Raw genomic sequence first — 17,661 nt, forward strand, 5'->3', positions numbered from 1 at the left:
GGACCATTACACAACACATTCCATACTATTTCAGATTATCTGCAGATTCAGTTAGGATGTTAGCTTATCCCTGACAACATTAGCTGTTACACAAGTCCACTCCTTGTGTGAAGGGTATGGCACTATTCCAACATGTGAAATTAACTAGCGATGCTATGCAGCAATGAGTGTCTTTCAACTGCTGCTGCTGCTCCTCCTCCTCAGCCCATTTACTTACTTTCTTCTGCAACCTGCATAGTAATTGACCAGTCCCTGACCAAAGTTAAACGGCATGGTTTTAAACTATTTTCACCCTCCCCTCTTTTATTAAGAGTCTAAATCCTAGAGTCATTTTATTTGCCTCCACATTGTGATAATTTCTGTTATGTCATCTCATTATGACTTCATGGCAAAGCTGACTAAAAAATAAAAAAGTATTTCAGACAGTCAGCTTTGCCCAGCCACAGCAGAAGAATCTCAGTTTCACTGTTTTTGTGCTCTGTGTACAGTACAGGAAACTGGTATTCTGAGGAGACAAGCACATCTGCAACTAGAATCCACATTATTCATGCTGCAGAAGGGAGAAATGGAAGACATGTCATGCACATGTAACTCTCCAGTTTTAATCACTGCCATCAAGTTATCACATGTAACAAGACTTCAAAAGACATCTAGAAACCCACCATCAGAGTAAGTACCATTGTACTGGATTCTAATTTAATACCTTAATACAAATTGGACACCAGCTTAATACATGAAATGTATTAAAAAGTGGTTTTTTAAAGCAATCAAACAACAGTCTGTCCAAGTAAGTTTTAGAGTAACATTATAAAAGAGCAGTACTATCCTCATATAGCTGGGGACAAGAAGGGAGACAAGACTTAAATTAGCTGACTTAAGACCATGTAACTAGATCATGCAAATTTTAACTGAATTGTCTTGGTTCCTTGATGAATCCTAGTCACAAGCATCAATGTACTACCATAACGGTATGGTGCATATGTTGTCGAAGGCTTTCATGGCCGGAATCACAGGGTTGTTGTGTGTTTTCAGGGCTGTATGGCCATGTTCCAGAAGTATTCTCTCCTGACGCTTCGCCCACATCTATGGCAGGCATCCTTAGAGTTACCTCGAACCTCTGAGGATGCCTGCCAAATAAGTGGACAAAAGGTCAGGAGAGAATACTTCTGGAACATGGCTGTACAGCCCGGAAAACACACAACAACCATGGTGCATATGTATTTGTAGCATCAAATCAATTATTCTCAAACAGTTTGAACATATGGAAACTCTACATCACCGTTGAGATTAAACATTCCCCACTTTAGCCCTAAGGTGCCATTGTTTCTTAAAATGGGCACTAAGAGCTCTTTAGAGATTGGAAACAAAGAGGTGGATGTAAGAATTACCTCCATGATCTCTCTTTATGGAAGATCTATCTTTAGGCCTTCATTCTTCTAAAATCATTAATTTTAGTCATAAAATTCCTTTTTTTGTTCTGACTCTCCTTGGCATCCCTCCCTCAGCCTCAATAAATTGAAGCACTGTTAAATCTGTTAAAAGTAAATAAGTTTCAAGAGTAAACAAAGCCTCCACCATCTCTTTTTCTGAATGCCTTAGGACCTCTTTCATTCCAATGAGACAAGATACATAAATGAAAGGCAGAAGAGGGCTTCTACTGTGCCACTCTAAATATCACTGCACCCCTCAATAATCTCAAATTGTGTACATTTATATGGAATTTCAGCTGGAGTTCATTGTATTGGCTTTTAAGTATTCAAATATTATGAATATGTTTAAAAGCTAGGAGTTCCTGCAGCAGCTTATAAAATGTTTGGCAAACAATATGAAACACTTGCCGTTGTTAGATTTCATATCACCCTGTGCCAGCTAAACAGTCACACTGCCACTCCCATTATATTTCAATAGCAACCTCCCCCCCCCCCCAAAAAAAAACCTCCCAAAGTAGTCAGAGGTCCAATTCTGGTTGTAATAAAATTCTTCTAATTAAAAAAAAAGAAAGAAAATTTGCTCTAACATTCCTGGAAGCCTTTAGGTGGGTAGAGAAAAGACCAGTCTGGGGACTCTGTGGAGGTCAAGCACGGGATAAAAGAGCACTGTGGAATTGCTTGGAGTTCCTGGACTCCACTCTGATCAGCTCTAATGAAGAATTGTCAGACCATCTCTTGCTCTGTCAGGTGTCATTTGCCTGGCTTCATCTTCTCGCACTTACACCAAAGGTAAAGTACGATCTTGAAGGTATGAGTTAAAAACATGAGATGTTGAAGCACACATACTGAATGCAATGAAAAAGCAATTGCAGGTTGAGCATTCCTCATCCAGAATTTTGAAATCCAGAGTACAGTACTCCAAAATCCCATTTTTGTCCACATGGGTGGATGAGATGACATTTTTGTTTTCTGATATTTCAATATAAACTTTGTTTCATGCAAAAATTATGAAATATTAAAATAACCTTCAGGAAATAGATAGATAGCTATGTTATATATGAAACACGAACGAATTTCATGTTTAGACTTAGATCCTGTTTCTTAAGACATCATACAGCATTATGTATACATATGAAAATACAAGTATTCCCAAATCACAAAAAACAAACCAAAAAACAAAACACCTTTCCCCCAAGCATTTTGGATAAGGGTCATTCAACCTAAACTAGAAATGTCGCTTGCCAATAAATTACCACTATCAGTCATGTTAGGTGGAATTCCTAAAACAATATAGTCTCTTTACAAGTATCATTAAAGTATTAGCCCTTTTGGAAAGGTGAAGGTTCAGATTGCCAAGGACACAGACATGTTATGACGTCAACCTGGAAATGAAAATAAAAACCCTGTCAGTCAGCAGTAGTGACCTACTGACTACAAACTTAGACAATAAACCTTGCTGCATTTCTACTGTAATACGTGACATTTCTTAAAACAGTCAGGTATGTTTCACATATAGCCATATCTACACTACTTTTCTCTTGATGATACACTCCTAAAAAGGCTACCTTATACTGCTTTCTCAGGGCCCTTCCACACAGCCATATAATCCAGAATATCAAGGAAAATAATCTAAAATATCTGCTTAGAACTGGGTTATCTGAGTCCATACTGCCATATAACCCAGTTCAAAGCAGATAATGTGGGATTTTATACAGCTCTGTGGAAGGGGTCTCAGTGACTGCAAATGAAGTGTAACTAGCAGGCACTTGACTCAAAACCTGCAGGCTCAGTTTGCATCAAATGGCTGACAACTCGGTAGGCAGAGAGCAAACAGCATGAGGCAAGCCTTACTGCAAAGATTTACAGTATACTACTTTTACATTATCAACTCTATCAAAGCTCGAGAAAAACAATGCTGGGTAATCCAAACGTATGGGAAGAACTTGTCTTCTTGGTACATTATCTATGCCTGCTCATAGTTCAAGTTCAGATTTTGCCAAAAAGACGCCCCTATTTGTGTACCAGTTGAGTTGGCACAGCTGTTTTCTTCACATTTGCTACTCTTAAGAACTAGGTCAGAAATTAGACCTAAAAGCTACTGTGTTAACAACAGATACAATTCCTGTAACTTAGCTGAAGCCGTCTTGTCAGCCACATAGCAATTGGTGCTGAAATACAAGCTGCCTATCCTAGCATAATACAGCTTTATGGAACTATTTATTATTTGAAGCACCAAGTAAGTACTTATCCTTGGGAACAAAGCAAAGGTCATTTTATGAAGGAAGACACCCTACTGGTTTTAGATATAGAAAACCTAGGTTCGTCCAACTATAATGCTCATGACAATCCTCTGGGCAATTCACACTTTTCAATCTAATTCAATTTTGTTCAGAGGCTGAAATAAAAATACACAGTTCTTATACAAAGGTCTGAAAATAGATTCAAACAAAATGTTTACTCTTTGACTTACAAATGAAAGGTATTTGTTATATTGCTGGACTGAAGCACTGGTTTGTGAACTGGATTGATGTTATAAAAATAAATGCAATCACAACTTTTGAAATCTCCTATTTATAAAGAAAGATGGGGCAGAGCCCACTGTGTCTGCAGAACAAACAAGAGACTTGGTTGTAGAAAAGGGAATTTTCAAAACTTCAGTAAGGGGGGTGTCTAATGCCTCAACTGGCAGCACTAGGCAGCTTCAACCTTTTCTTGTACAATGAAGGGCAAAAAAAGAAGCCCAGTTCATACAGCTCCCTCACAGCCTCTGGAAAGACAAAATGTCATAATGAGGAAATTTACAAGTAACGTTTCTGGTAGTAAATAATGTAACAAGCTGAAAAATTAGAAAGGAATTAAGCATTATTTACTAAAATATATAAACTGATGCTCAGTTAAGATTAATCCGTTAATCAGGCCTTTACCCCTTCCTTGCACAATAGCATTTCCCATGTAATGCTATTTGGTGCAGTCTGGCACATTTCAAAATACAGAGTTTGTATTACATCATTGGGAGGGAAAGTCAAGTCTGCCAGAGAATGACCCACAGACAGCAATAGATCCAAAGACATAAGAATGCTCCCTTACTCAGGAATAAATTATCTTGTTGTATATAGGAAGATGCTGTAGTATCCTCCTTTATCTTTAAGAGATTCCCAGAAACCTTTGTGCCCCATATTAAAGATTAAACATAACAGAGTAAGCTCAAAAGGGAAACATGAAATAATACTTGACATCCTTTTCACCTTGAACCTGCATTTCAAGAAGTTAGGAAGAATCCAAGGGGTCGATAAATAAGAAAAAAACAAAGGTTATTTTATGTTCCCACCCATACCAGGAAGTTTAAAAAAAATGATTGAAAAAGGAGCATAGTGAGGTAGAAAGTTCAAGGTATTACTGTATCACAAAAAGAATCTATAGTTCAGAATTTTGTTTCTTGTAATACAAAGGGAAATGGTAAACTAATAAGTCATCTAGGCTTGTAATTTCAGAAAACAAATACTGTACTACCAAAGAGCAAGATAGTACTGAATCAAATTAACTTTATAAGGGAGGACAGCTACCTGGGAAGAAGAAAAAAATATGAACCCAGAGTTGTAATGCAAGGGAATATGTTGACAGCACTATTTTAAAAAGCAAAACAATTAATTATCCAGTCTAAAGAGATCTGTCATTTTGAGAATTCTGGCACAGAGGAAACATTCCCTTCGCTGACCTATTCGCAAAAACCTTGAACAGGATGCTGTATACTGCTTAGCATCCACTCTAGTTTCCAAATTCTCAATCCAGGAGCCAGAAGAAATTAAAATTTTCAGTGGCCTTTGTCACTATTTAGCAGTAAGGCTTCATAGGTATGGAGATGAGACATACCACTGACTAAGGAAGTGATATTTGTAATAGAATGAATGGACATCCTTAAAGACAACAGATGCCCCAAGAGGTAGTTTGGTCTTTTGGCTTTGAGGAATGTACCTGAGTCAGAGATACAATATTTACATGAGCATTGCATTCCACAGGATAGCAGCATAGCATTTTGCTTTTCAAGTCTAACAATATGAATTTATTAAAATTATACTCCAATTAAAAGTTTGCATAGCTGTAAGGAAGTTAGATTAAACTGCTTTTGGGAGTCTGATTTTGCCTGTAGGCTAGTGATTTGCCATCCTTTTCCTGGGGCATCTACAGCTAATCCAGGGAATTCTTGCCAAACCTGTCTGGGTTTAACGTCTCTACCTATGAACTAAAAATGCACCATAAAACATACACAGCACATTCTAATCACGTTCCAACTCAGGAGAGATTAGTAGTTTTGCACAAGCTGGTTTTTCAGGAACCTTGCCCATGATTACTATTTTTTGTTTTGAGGAATCAATGATAACTGTGCAAGGAAATTCAAGATTCCCTGGAATTCCACTTGAAAAAGACCAATATGTAACTCCTAGGAAGCAACATATACAATGAAAGGAATTGTTAAATCTTGTTGAATACACAAGCCGTGACAACAGCACAAGGAAAAGCTCTATCTCCCCAAAGGGACTCAGGGCAGTTTCCAACAATAAATACAGACAGCATACATTACATAAGCATCATAAACACATTAAACAAATTAAAACCTATGAATAAAAAAATAAATGACAGTCACAACAACCTACAATCCTATGAAATTTATGGGGTTGCCATAAGTTAACAGATGCATTGAAGATACAAACACCATATCTCCTGGGTGTATTTCCCATCATGCGAGATACTAACTGGAGGTGCTAGGAAATGACCTAGTGCATGCCATGATATTCAAATAGAAATAAATTAACTCTGACTAAAGGAGAAGACCACATCATGACCAGCAACTTCTGCACAATCAGCAATGTGCCATATGCCAGTGAAAGAGGAAAGTAGCACACAGATTAAATAGCTTCATTTGATGTTTGACCATAGACAGAATTGCAAGCATCACATAGAACTCGCCTCTTATAAGCCTTCCCTGAAGGACAAAGCTACATAGGCAACAGCCAAATAATAGTAACATACCACACACACTTGATGATAAATCATATATGTGAAACAGGATGAAAGACACCACAAAGAAGAAATTGTATAGCATGCTTACTTTACATATACTGAAAATGAAACTGTATAATAGAATGAGTCATCTGCATGCCAACAGCCATTTTTAAAAGTTCTCCAATTGTTTAAAGAACCAAGCAAATAAGATAATGGGATACAAAAAAGTTGGGTTCTTATCATACCTGGTTCAGGCTGCACTGGCTTTCTACCTGTAAGACAAATTGTTATAGAAAAGAGCTATTAAAATGCTTCCCTGCTTACAATCCTAATATTCTGCTCTAACTAACATACAAGCAGGCCAGACCAAGGTGGTGGTATGTGGAAGTGACAGTGGGGAGGAAAAGCTGGAATAACCCTGCACAAGTTCCGATTATGCTTCATCTAACATGCAAAACATTTCATAAGTGCCATATGTTGACCTATGGTGATCCTATGAATTTCTGACCAAGGCTGAACCTACTTAGCTTGCAAGATCAGATGGCACCTGGGGCGTCTAGTTATCAGATAATACAGAAAACACACACTATTGTTCTAGGAATAGAAAGGCTATGTACAGTCCAGATTTGTAGGAAAGAAGGAAAAATGTGGCAATTCCTTACTTATGCAAGCAGAAATAAGAGACTATTATTAACTCTAGTGCATTCATTCCTCTACATTTTTGAGTTTAACTTTTGCAGATCAGATCAATACATCTCTCTAAGATTCTCTAGATCCTCCAACACAAATCTATGGTCAACAAGACTACAGAACTGCAGTGGAAGGCTTATTCCCAGTGAGCTGTTCTCTCAGGTAAACAACCCTTACTGACAGAGGGCAGAAGCATTTACAATAGCTACAGAACATTGGAAGCACTTCACATATGTTAATTTAACCGCAGGCTGCATATTTGAGGAGTGGCTGCGAGCAGGGGTGCATCTATACTGCAAAATTAATGCTGTCTGACACCATGTTAACAACCATGCCTCAATGCTGTGGGATCATGGGAGTTGTAGTTTATAAGGCCTTTCGGGCTTCTCTGCCAGAGTGATGGTGTCTCACCAAACTGCAAATCCCATTGTTCCATATCACTGAGCCATGACAGACACTGCAGATCAGGCATTCCTTCAGCAACAGCAATATCCCTGTGGGCAGAAAAATCAGACAATTCCAACTGGATGCCCCCTTATGAGGGTCTTCCTCCAGGGGCAAACCAAGAATGGGCAACTTGTAAGTCCCTGAACAGACTTAGAAGTAGAGTTGGCAGATCAAAAGACAAACTAGCCAAATGACACTACCTAGAAGAATCCTCCACATTGTGCAACTGTGGAGCAGAACAAACAACTCAGCATTTGTATGCTTGCCCACAATGCCCTGCCTCATACACAGAGAAAGAACTGTTTAAAGCTACAGAAAATGCGGTCGCTGTTGCCCAGTTTTGGTATAAAATTATTCAGCTGCTGGTGCTTCCTTTATTTTGTCAGTTTTATATTTATTTATTTATGCAATGCTTTTGACACTAAACAAATAAATAAAGGCATCCTCAGGGCCTTTCCAGACATGCCCTATATCCCAGGACCTGATCCCAGGTGTTTTGCTTTAAAGGGGATTACATGAGTCCGCACGGCCTATAACTCCCAAAAATCCCTGGGATCAGATCCTGAGATATAGGGCTTGTGTGGAAGGGCCCTACAACTTCCTGGACTGCACAGCATTGAGACCAGCCAGTGAAAGATGTGTCCAACCGCTTTATATCCCCACGTGAAGATAAGTGGTTTTCAACCTGTGGGTCCGCAGTGTTTTGGCCTTCAATTCCCAGAAATCCCAATAGCTGGAAAACTGGCTGGGATTGTTTGGAGATGTAGGCCAAAACAACTGGGGACCCACAGGTTGAAAACCACTTGTGTAGATGCATTCTTGGCTTGCTTAAGGAGAACCAGCAAGGTTTGCAAAGGGGAGAGAGCACTTTCTTACCCTTCTTTCCCCCTTTCTTCAGTCTGGTCTTGGGATCTAAGGGCCTTTTTACACTGCTATATAACCCAGAATATCAAGGCAGATAATCCACACCTGGGGGGCCTTCCAGATAGACCCTGTATCCCTGGTTTTCTGCTTTAAACTGGGTTATATGAGTCCGCACTGCCAGATAATCTGGGATAAAGAGAAAACCTGAAATCAGATCCTGAGATATAGGGCCCTTGTCAGCTTGTTCAATGGTCAGGAATTCTGAGAGCTGGAGGGCTGCAGTTTGAGGATGCCTGCTGATGATGCACACTAAGTCAATAAGGAGTATTTTGGTGAACTCCCTTTAGTGAGCTCATAGCCTAGGAGAGAGATGACCCAAAGGGAAAAGAAGAAGAGGCGGTGGGGAAAATAAAATAAGACAAGGCGCCAGGAGGGACGTGGACCCACCTCACGCCCGTCTGCCAGGAGGCGGGGCGTAGTCTCCCACGCGACGTGTCCCACCCACGCCCCGCCTCTAACGCCAGACTGTGGGGAGTCAGCAAAGAGCTGGGCCCACGTGGGTGCCGCCCAGGTCCTTCCCTTCCCCCTCCCCACCTCGCGCGCGCCCTGCCGCGCGCCCTCGCGCTTGCGCACTGGCGTGTGGCCGAAGGTTCTATCAGCCCGCTCCCCTGCAGCCCCTCCCCCACTCGCTCATCCCAGCCCAAAGACCTCGTCTCGCGCTCTGTCTCTCCCTCCCTCCTCTCTCGGGGCGCGCGCCGCAGCGAGGGCAGTCGAGGCCGAAGCCACACCAGCGGGCCGAGAATTCAAGGTGGACGCCGAGGCGAAGCCGCCGGCCTTCCCTGACGCACCCCGTTTCCCTCCCAGCGTCGTAAAAGGGTCGAACCGGCCGCTCGAGCCAGAGGCCCATGCGCCACCCAGACACCACTCACCTGAGGCCGCCATGTTGGGAAGAGGGAGAGAAGGCAAAAGGCCCGGATGCAGCTGTCACGTGACTATAGCCAAAGAAGCGCCTCCTCTCCTCTTCCTCCTCCTCCTGAGGGGGACGGATGCGTCAACAACAAAAAAAAGGCGCGGGGTGGGAGGGGAAGCAAACTGGGCGGGTTGGTTGCTTGATTCTGCGGTTTGCGGATGGCAAGGAGGGGATGGCACGTAAGCGGGCGGGCGGAGAAGCGACGGGGGAACTAGAGGCAGCGTTTCGAAAGGCAAATCCAGACATGAAGGAGTTGGGAGAGCAAAGAGGCGTTGTGCTGATGCCGAATCTCCTTGTGAAACGTCATAGATGACATTGAGCCTTTCAGGCCCCTTCCACACAGCTGAATAAAATCCCACATTTTCTGCTTTGAATTGGTTTATATGGCAGTGTGGACTCAGACAACCCAGGGCCCTTCCACACAGCCATATAACCTAGAATATCAAGCCAGAAAATCCCACAATATCTGCTTTGAACTGGGCTATCTGAGTCCATACTGCCATATATTCCAGTTCAAATCAGAAAACGTGGGATTTTATTCAGCTGTGTGGAAGGGGCCCCAGTTCGAAGCAAATATTGTAGGATTTTCTGCCTTAATATTCTGGGTTATATGGCAGTGTGGACTCAGGGCCCTTCCAGGCAGGCCCTATATCTCAGGATCTGATCCCAGGTTTTCTGCTTTAAACTGGATTATATGAATCCACACTGCCAGATAATCTGGGATAAACAGAAAACCTGGGATCAGATCCTGGGATATGGGGCCTGTCTGAAAGGGCCCGGAGTCCACACTGCCATATAATCCACTTCAGTGTGGATTTTGTACAGCTGTGTGGAAGGGGCTTTGAATTTTGTTATATGGCAGTGTAGACAGATAACCCAGTTAAAGCAGATATTGTGGGATTTTCTGCCTTGATATTCTGGGTTATATGGCTGCGAGGAAGGGCCCTCAGTCTGACCTGCCTCTCAAGGTTGTGAAATCAAGGGCGCTGCCTCACTACAGTGTCCCCACGTGATGGTTCCGCATCAGTTACTGTCATAGACAGAACGCCACCAAATAGAGTACAACACAGTTTATTGAAGTTACAGAACTGAAGAGTGCCCGTAGAAAACAAAGGACTAGGCAAACACTTGTCTTCAGTGAAAAAATAACAAAAACAGCTCCGCTTGAATTAAAATGGTTCGAAAGAATAAACCGGATTAAACAGGAGTTTAATCCGAACTCAAAAGTGCTTACTTCAGCCTGGCAATTTAAACAAACAAAAGTTGATAAACAAAGGTCAAAATGAACACAAAAAACTGGCAGCAGATTCCTCTCTGCTACCCAAAAGCTACAGATGAGTAACTCAGGCTGTTACTCCTCCGTGCAACGAGCGAAATCCGGGTCCAGGCACATCAATCAGGATCACGGCGGTCAGCGGGGTCCCAGTCCGGTCCGAGGTCGGAAGCCAAGTGCAGGCGTCTAGAGTTCCACGAGTTCACCGATAGCCACAGAAGGGATAGTCCAGGGTCGTAGTCAGTCAGTCAGTCTAGCGTCAATCCAGAGTAGGTAATTAATGTCCGTCAAAAAGACGACTGAGGTCCAAGCTATCAAGATTAAACACAAGTTGCACAGAAAAACCCCACACAGTTCCTCCCGCCGTCTATGCCCAGTGTCCTTGGTAACTTACGTATCCAGCAACGAATCACACCCGTCTTCAGGAAGTTCCCCAACAAGAGCCCAAGCGTTCGTCCAGATTACCTTGCCCAACGCAATTAGCCATTGATCCTAAACCCCATTTTATCCCAGTTCATAACTCCTCATCGCTGTCAGCTGCTATCCTAATTCCAGGTGCCTCATCATCATCATCCTCATCAGAGCTAAAACACCTTTGACTACGCCCCACAGCATCCCCAGCTGTGGATCCCGCTCCATCCCTCCAACCCGTCCATGGGTCTGATCCTGCAACCCGCCAATCGCCTCCCATGCTAACATTGCCGGTGGCACCCAAATCCTCCCTCACACGAGTCCATTCCATGTCATCCTCCTCTGAACTAACCATTTCTTCCTCCATTCCCTCGGTAAAACCCTCAAATGAGTCTTCGTCAGTTGGTTCTGCAAATAAGTCCCGGAGCCGTTTCCTTTCTCGCTCCTCAAAAGAGTCTGACTCTCGAGGAGTCTTACGACCCCGTCTCCCAGTACCGGAGCCAGAAGGCTCAACCATAACAGTTACCATGGCAACCTCCAATGGACTCCTGATATTTGCAGTTTAGGGAGGATGCCTTTAGCATTAAGAATAATAATAATAATACAACTTTAATAATAATAATGATACACTTGCTTTATATTCCACTTTATCTCCCCAGAGGGACTCTGAGCAGATTACAGTACACATATGAGGCAAACATTCAGTGCTTTTTATACAGTGAACAATGACATACAATACACAGACAAAGGTAAAGGCTTCCCCCTTTTCATCTCCGGCGTCTGGAGATGCCCAACTCCGGCTATAGGGAGGTGCTCTTGTTCCATTTTTCCATGCCAAGGAGCCTGTTGTCTGTAGACTTCTCTGATCATGTTGCATGGGGCACCTTTTTTTACCTTCCTGCCAAGGTGGTACCTATTTATATCCCGCCCTATCTCCCCATGGGGACTCAGGGCGGTTACCAACGAACAAATGCGAACATTCAATGCCTGTAACAAAGACAATAACTGTAAAATTTAAATAATAATAATAATCATCATCATAACTTTATTTATACCCTGCCACATCTCCCTGAGGGGACTCGGAGCAGCTTACAACAGTGTGAATAAACCAGCAATAATCAAAATAAAATGATGATAGTAAAACAATAAACCAATAATCAATTTAAATAGAATCAACACAAGTAACTAAACAATCCATAAAAGCGAAAAATAAAGAAAACCTATTAAATTAAAAAACACATCATCCTTCAAATCATTAATAAATTAAGTTACAACACCAGACATTTTATGACATGAAGTTAAAATTAAGCACTTAAGAACACACATTAAATTATCAGAGTTTAAAAGCCATCCTAGCCAAGTATCATACCTGTTCCAATCTGTGTCCATACTGCTAGCATTCTCAGCCAAGGAGCTCCAGAGTCTAAGGCAGGCATGGGCAAACTTCAGCCCGCCAAGTGTTTTGGACTTCCAACTCCCTCAATTCCTAACAGCCAGGTCTGAGGCCCCAGTAAACTACAAAGCCCAGGATTCCACAGGATGTTGCCATGGAAGTTAAAGTGGAATAATCCCTCTACAAAACATGGTGTGTATATCATGCAGAATAATGCAGTTTGGCCCCACCTGAACTGCCACGGCTCAATGCTATGGTATTCTGGGAGTTCTAGTTTGGTATAAGAAGGCAAAAGACCTTGTAAAACTACAACTCCCATGGTTTCATAGCATTAAGCCAAGGCAGTTTGGGTGGGACCAAGCTGCATTTTTTTCCTACAGTGTAGATGCACCCTGTGTATGGGTTGGGATTTCAATTTGAAATCTGTAGTCAACAAATACTCAATGACCCCTTGACTTCCTTAGGCCTTTGCTTACTTCAAATTACTGCAAATGAATAATGCTTCCTGTCTAATTTAGATTGCAACACGGTTATAATTAAGCAATAGCAAGCTCCAAAGCCTTGCTGAAACCACCCAGAATTCTGCAGTGAATGTTGATTTGCTTACTGTTCTCCCATCTATTTTGAGGCAATTAGATGGACCATTTCACCAACTGTACCCTGCAATATAATTTGGTTTCTGAATCGGGATTATCTGCTTTAACTTGGATTATACGGCACTATAGACTCATATAATCCAGTTCAAAGCAGATCATCTGGATTCAGAAAATGGATTATATGACAGTATTGGTGGGGCCCAACTTTATAGAAGCTTCATGTGTTCAGTATGTTCTGTATCCATATATCCACTGGGTTTTGGTTCCGAGACAACCCATCTTCTATATATATATATATATATATATATATATATATATATATATATATATAATGTGCCGTTTTACTATGAAGTAAACAACCAGATCACTGAACTAAATCACACCCAATTTGGCCACAAAAGACATAGTCATCCAGTCTATGTCTTTCAAGCAAAAAAAACCCTAGAAAAATAAAGCCCAAATTAGAGGACAAGAAAGAGCTGTTTTCCCCCTTTAGAAACCACTCAGAAAGGTAGGCCCTGCCCACGTTGTATCCTAGCAATTCCCTCAGCCAAAATGCTGCCCAGGGCACAGGCAGAATGCACTTAGGCCTCTTCCACACAGCCTATAAAATACAGATTATCTGATTTGAACTGGATTATATGGCAGTGTAGACTCAAGTCCCTCCAATGGCGCTATATAACACAGAATGCCAATGCAAATAATCCACAGTATCTGCTTTGAACTGGATTATCTTGAGTCCACACTGCCATATAACCCAGTTCAGTGTGGATTTTATACAGCTCTGTAGAAGGGGCCTCATATAATCCAGTTCTAAGCAGATAATATAAGATTATAAATATAATATATAATAATTAACGGCGCTCCACAGCCACATGAACTTGGAGGTGTCTACGGACAACGCCGGCTCTTCGGCTTAGAAATGGAGATGAGCACCAACCTCCAGAGTCGGTCACGACTGGACTTAACATCAGGGGAAACCTTTACCTTTTACTATAATAATTACTGTGGTATAATAATCCAGAACAATATAATCTCTAAAATCAGGACAGTAAATAAAGAACAACACTCTGAAAACAGGGAAATTCCAGACAGGAAAAAACCAGAGCCAGCTAACACCTCCCAACAAAGTATTCCCCCAGGCAGGAAGTATCTAGGCTTTGAAGCTGCAAGGCCATTAAATGCCAATCAAGGTGACTAATTGCAGCATTCATACTTGTCACACCAAGACTATGAATTGCCCTTCAACCTGGGCAACCAAGGATTCCACAAGGTAGAAAGCTGTCAGACTTGCAAGCAGCAAGACTATTCAGTGCAGTTCAAGCTGGCCAAACAATGATTCCCCTACAAAGCAAGTAGCCAGGTTTCAAAGCGGCCCTTTGATTGAGGGTGCTACTCCAGCTTGCCAATAAAGATTCCCCTAGCTATAACACAACCAGGCATTGAAGCTCCAAGGCTATTCAGTGCAATTCAAACAGACATACAAAGGATTAACCTTGGTAGAAGGTGGCTAGGCTTTGAAGCAGTGATACCACTCTGTACTATTGAAGCTGACCAACCAAAGATTCCCCTAGGTAGCAAGCAGCCAGGCTTTGAAGTAGTGAGACTATTCATTGCAATTCTAGCAGCCCTAGAATGCAAGTACCCAGACTTCCAAGCAACAAGCCTATTCCATTGCATTCCAGCTCACCAAACAAGAATTCCCAAAAGAAGAAAACAGCCAGGCTTTGAGGCTGCAAGGCTATTCACTGCTATTCCACCTTGGCCACAAATGATTCCCATAAGCCACAGCAACGTGTGGCCGGGCACAACTAATGGATATCTAAATCCATGGATGTTCAAGTTCCATTATATACAATGAATTAATGAAATTGTACTCCTTACATAAAAGGGCAAAATTTGGGTTTACTTTTTAGATATTATATATATATATATATATATATATATATATTCAAATACTTAGGATGGTTGAATCTGTGGATGCATTATTTGTGGATACAAAGGGTTACTGTACTTTTTTTTTGCACGTTGAGGCCTGAATTATACACATGGAGCAGACGAAATAGTAGACTTTGCACCCTTCCACACAGCCATATAACCCAGAATATCACGGCAAATAATCCACAATGTCCTCTTTGAACTGTGTTGAGTCCACACTGCCATACAATCCAGTTCAATGTGGATTTTATACAGCTGTGCGGAAGGGACCTGTGATAGCTAGGGTTTCTAAATGCTTTTCCAATCTTCATCTTAAAAACAACGTCAATTAAGAATATCCTATTCTGTTTGAAGGGGCTTTGCTTTTAGAGCATTTCACTGAAGTGGTGCTTTTCAATGATGCAGTACAGTGTCATTTTTTAACTTACACTCAATCTGTTTATAGCATTTGTACATGTCTTTTTGAAATTCTGGCAGTTAAAATATCTTTTAAAACTTTTTGCATCTTTATTAGGCCCAGTGCTATTGTACACTTAGTAAATGATAATGCAAACATCTTTTTATTATTGTTGTTTGTATCTTATATCCCATTGTAAGAACAGCTAACAATGTTATTAAAAACAATGTACAGTTTAAAAACAAAAACATATAAACATGGGGGAGTATTAAAATAAATAGTAAAAACCATTATATATGTTAAAAGACATACAATATCAATTAAAATACATAAAATATGTATTAAAAGCATAAACAGTATACGCACTGGCTTTAAGACGTTGTTAAGGAGCCTCTGGTGGCCTAGAGGATAAAAGCCTTGTGACTTGAAGGTTGGGTTGCTGACCTGAAGGCTGCCAGGTTCGAATCCCACCCGGGGAGAGCGCAGATGAGCTCCCTCTATCAGCTCCAGCTCCATGCGGGGATATGAGAGAAGCCTCCCCCCACAAGGATGGTAAAACATCAAAACATCTGGGCGTCCCCTGGGCAACATCCTTGCAGACGGTCAATTCTCTCCACAAGCAACTCAGGTTGCTCCTGACACACACACACACACAAAAGATGTTGTTCACTTTATGGCAGTGATATGGATGAACAATCTGAAAATCAGGTAAACCAAATAAACGGCATAGTACATATTTAAGTGAGTGTAGTATATACTAATGCCAATATGTCTTACCAACCATTTATTTCAACAATTCCCAGCAGCCCATCCAAGATGGTTAGTGATAAGGGACTGGGACTGGTAGTCCAAATCATCTTGAGGACAAAAAATTCCACATTTTTCCTTTAACTGAGTCTACAAGTGGTGGGAATACCTGTTCAGTCTCCTTCGTGTTGCTTGCTCCTAATTGACAACTTCCAAATCCTTTTCCTCCCTTTTGATCATTTACTTTCATAAAGCGTTTGCCTCAACAGTCCTTCGACCAAAGGGCATATCCAGAGAAAAGGTCTTTTGACAGATCTTAAAATACAGACTGCCTGCTATAAAGAGCCTTAAAGCACATGGATCTGGAGGTGAGATAACATTATCCCAAAATCCATTGCAAATATGATGTAAATTTGAGGGTGCCTGTCTACTCCAAGTTAGTTTGTTCTCTCTGCTGAAGAAGGAGATGTTATTTCCGGTCATCTGATTTCACAGAGGGCAACGGACTGAGAAAAGTAGACTTGCATAGGATGTGAAGGCAAATCCAATTTTGATCTCATATTGTCTTCAGTCAAGTATTTTTATATTTGGCAGTTTTCTTTTTTCTTCAGTAATGCAGTGGACAACAGAGTGAAGACAGAATTAATGATCAAAATAATACAGCTTGAATATCCCTTATCTGAAATGTTTGGGATAATTTCAGATAATGGATTTTGGATTTTTAAAAGATTGGAATACACATAATGAGATATCTTAGAGATAGGGCCCTAGTCTAGATATAAAATTAATTTATGTTTTATGTACATCTTAGAAGGCGCAGCCTGAAAGACAATTTTAGACATTATTTTAAATGCTATGCATAAAACCAAGTTTGTGTGCACGGAACCAAGGATGTCGCTCTCTCAGACACCCATGTGGTCAATTTAGAAATATTTCAAATTCTGGAATTCTGGATAAGAATGCTCAACCTCAAATATGAGATGCGGAAATTTGTGCTGGAATAATAAGCACTTCTAATGCCCTGCCAAAGCAGAAATTTGGCTGAAAGCCTTCCTTGCCTTCTTCTTTCTTCCCTAGCTTTATTTATTGATCAATTTCACTTTTAAAATACTTTCTCTTCTATTTTTATCACTGAAAGGCAGGAATGAAGGACAGAAACTACAGGGCTAGCACGCTTTTGCGAAAGTTCGGGAAATTAAGGGACTTTGGATCCAGGGCTTCTCAAATTAACCTCAGATACTTTTCATTACTGTACAACTCTGGAGACCAGGGTTTAATTTCTCACTCCGCTATGGAAGCCCACTGGGTGACCTTGAGTGAGTCATACACTCTCGGCCTCAGAAAACCCCATGATATAGTAGCCTTGTAGTCATCAAAACGTGGAAAACAGAAAGGCACACAACTACAAAGTTTCATCATGGTAGTGATGATTGAATAATGACAATGGAGATTTCTGCCATAGCCCAAGAATAGGCAGATAATTATGCTCTGTGGGCAGAGAGAG

At 41.3% G+C, this 17,661-nt stretch overlaps 1 protein-coding gene and 1 long non-coding RNA gene across 4 annotated transcripts in view; both read right to left on the reverse strand.

The window, feature by feature from the left end:
• The window catches only part of eif4b (eukaryotic translation initiation factor 4B), a 42,981-nt gene extending 33,495 nt beyond the window's left edge, over positions 1–9,486 (reverse strand). The window contains exons 1-2 of one of the 3 annotated variants that reach the window (XM_003224443.4): positions 9,362–9,485; positions 6,677–6,703 (exon numbers count right to left, since the gene is read on the reverse strand). In XM_003224443.4, coding sequence (XP_003224491.1) covers positions 6,677–6,703; positions 9,362–9,374 — 40 coding nt within the window. In that variant the 5' untranslated portion in view covers positions 9,375–9,485. Of the gene's footprint in view, positions 1–217; positions 335–6,676; positions 6,704–9,361 lie in introns of those variants that run through there. The other 2 variants (XM_008116390.2, XM_062971130.1) reach the window with 2 other exon arrangements.
• A 971-nt stretch (positions 9,487–10,457) lies between these two features.
• LOC134296367 (uncharacterized) lies at positions 10,458–11,694 on the reverse strand. The gene is made up of 2 exons (XR_010003093.1): positions 11,439–11,694; positions 10,458–10,928 (listed from the first exon to the last, which is right to left on the reverse strand). It is a non-coding gene; the product is annotated as an uncharacterized LOC134296367 (long non-coding RNA).
• Between the last annotated feature and the right edge of the window lie 5,967 nt (positions 11,695–17,661).

Source organism: Anolis carolinensis, chromosome 2 (genome assembly GCF_035594765.1).
Source record: "Anolis carolinensis isolate JA03-04 chromosome 2, rAnoCar3.1.pri, whole genome shotgun sequence".
NCBI lineage: Eukaryota > Metazoa > Chordata > Lepidosauria > Squamata > Dactyloidae > Anolis > Anolis carolinensis.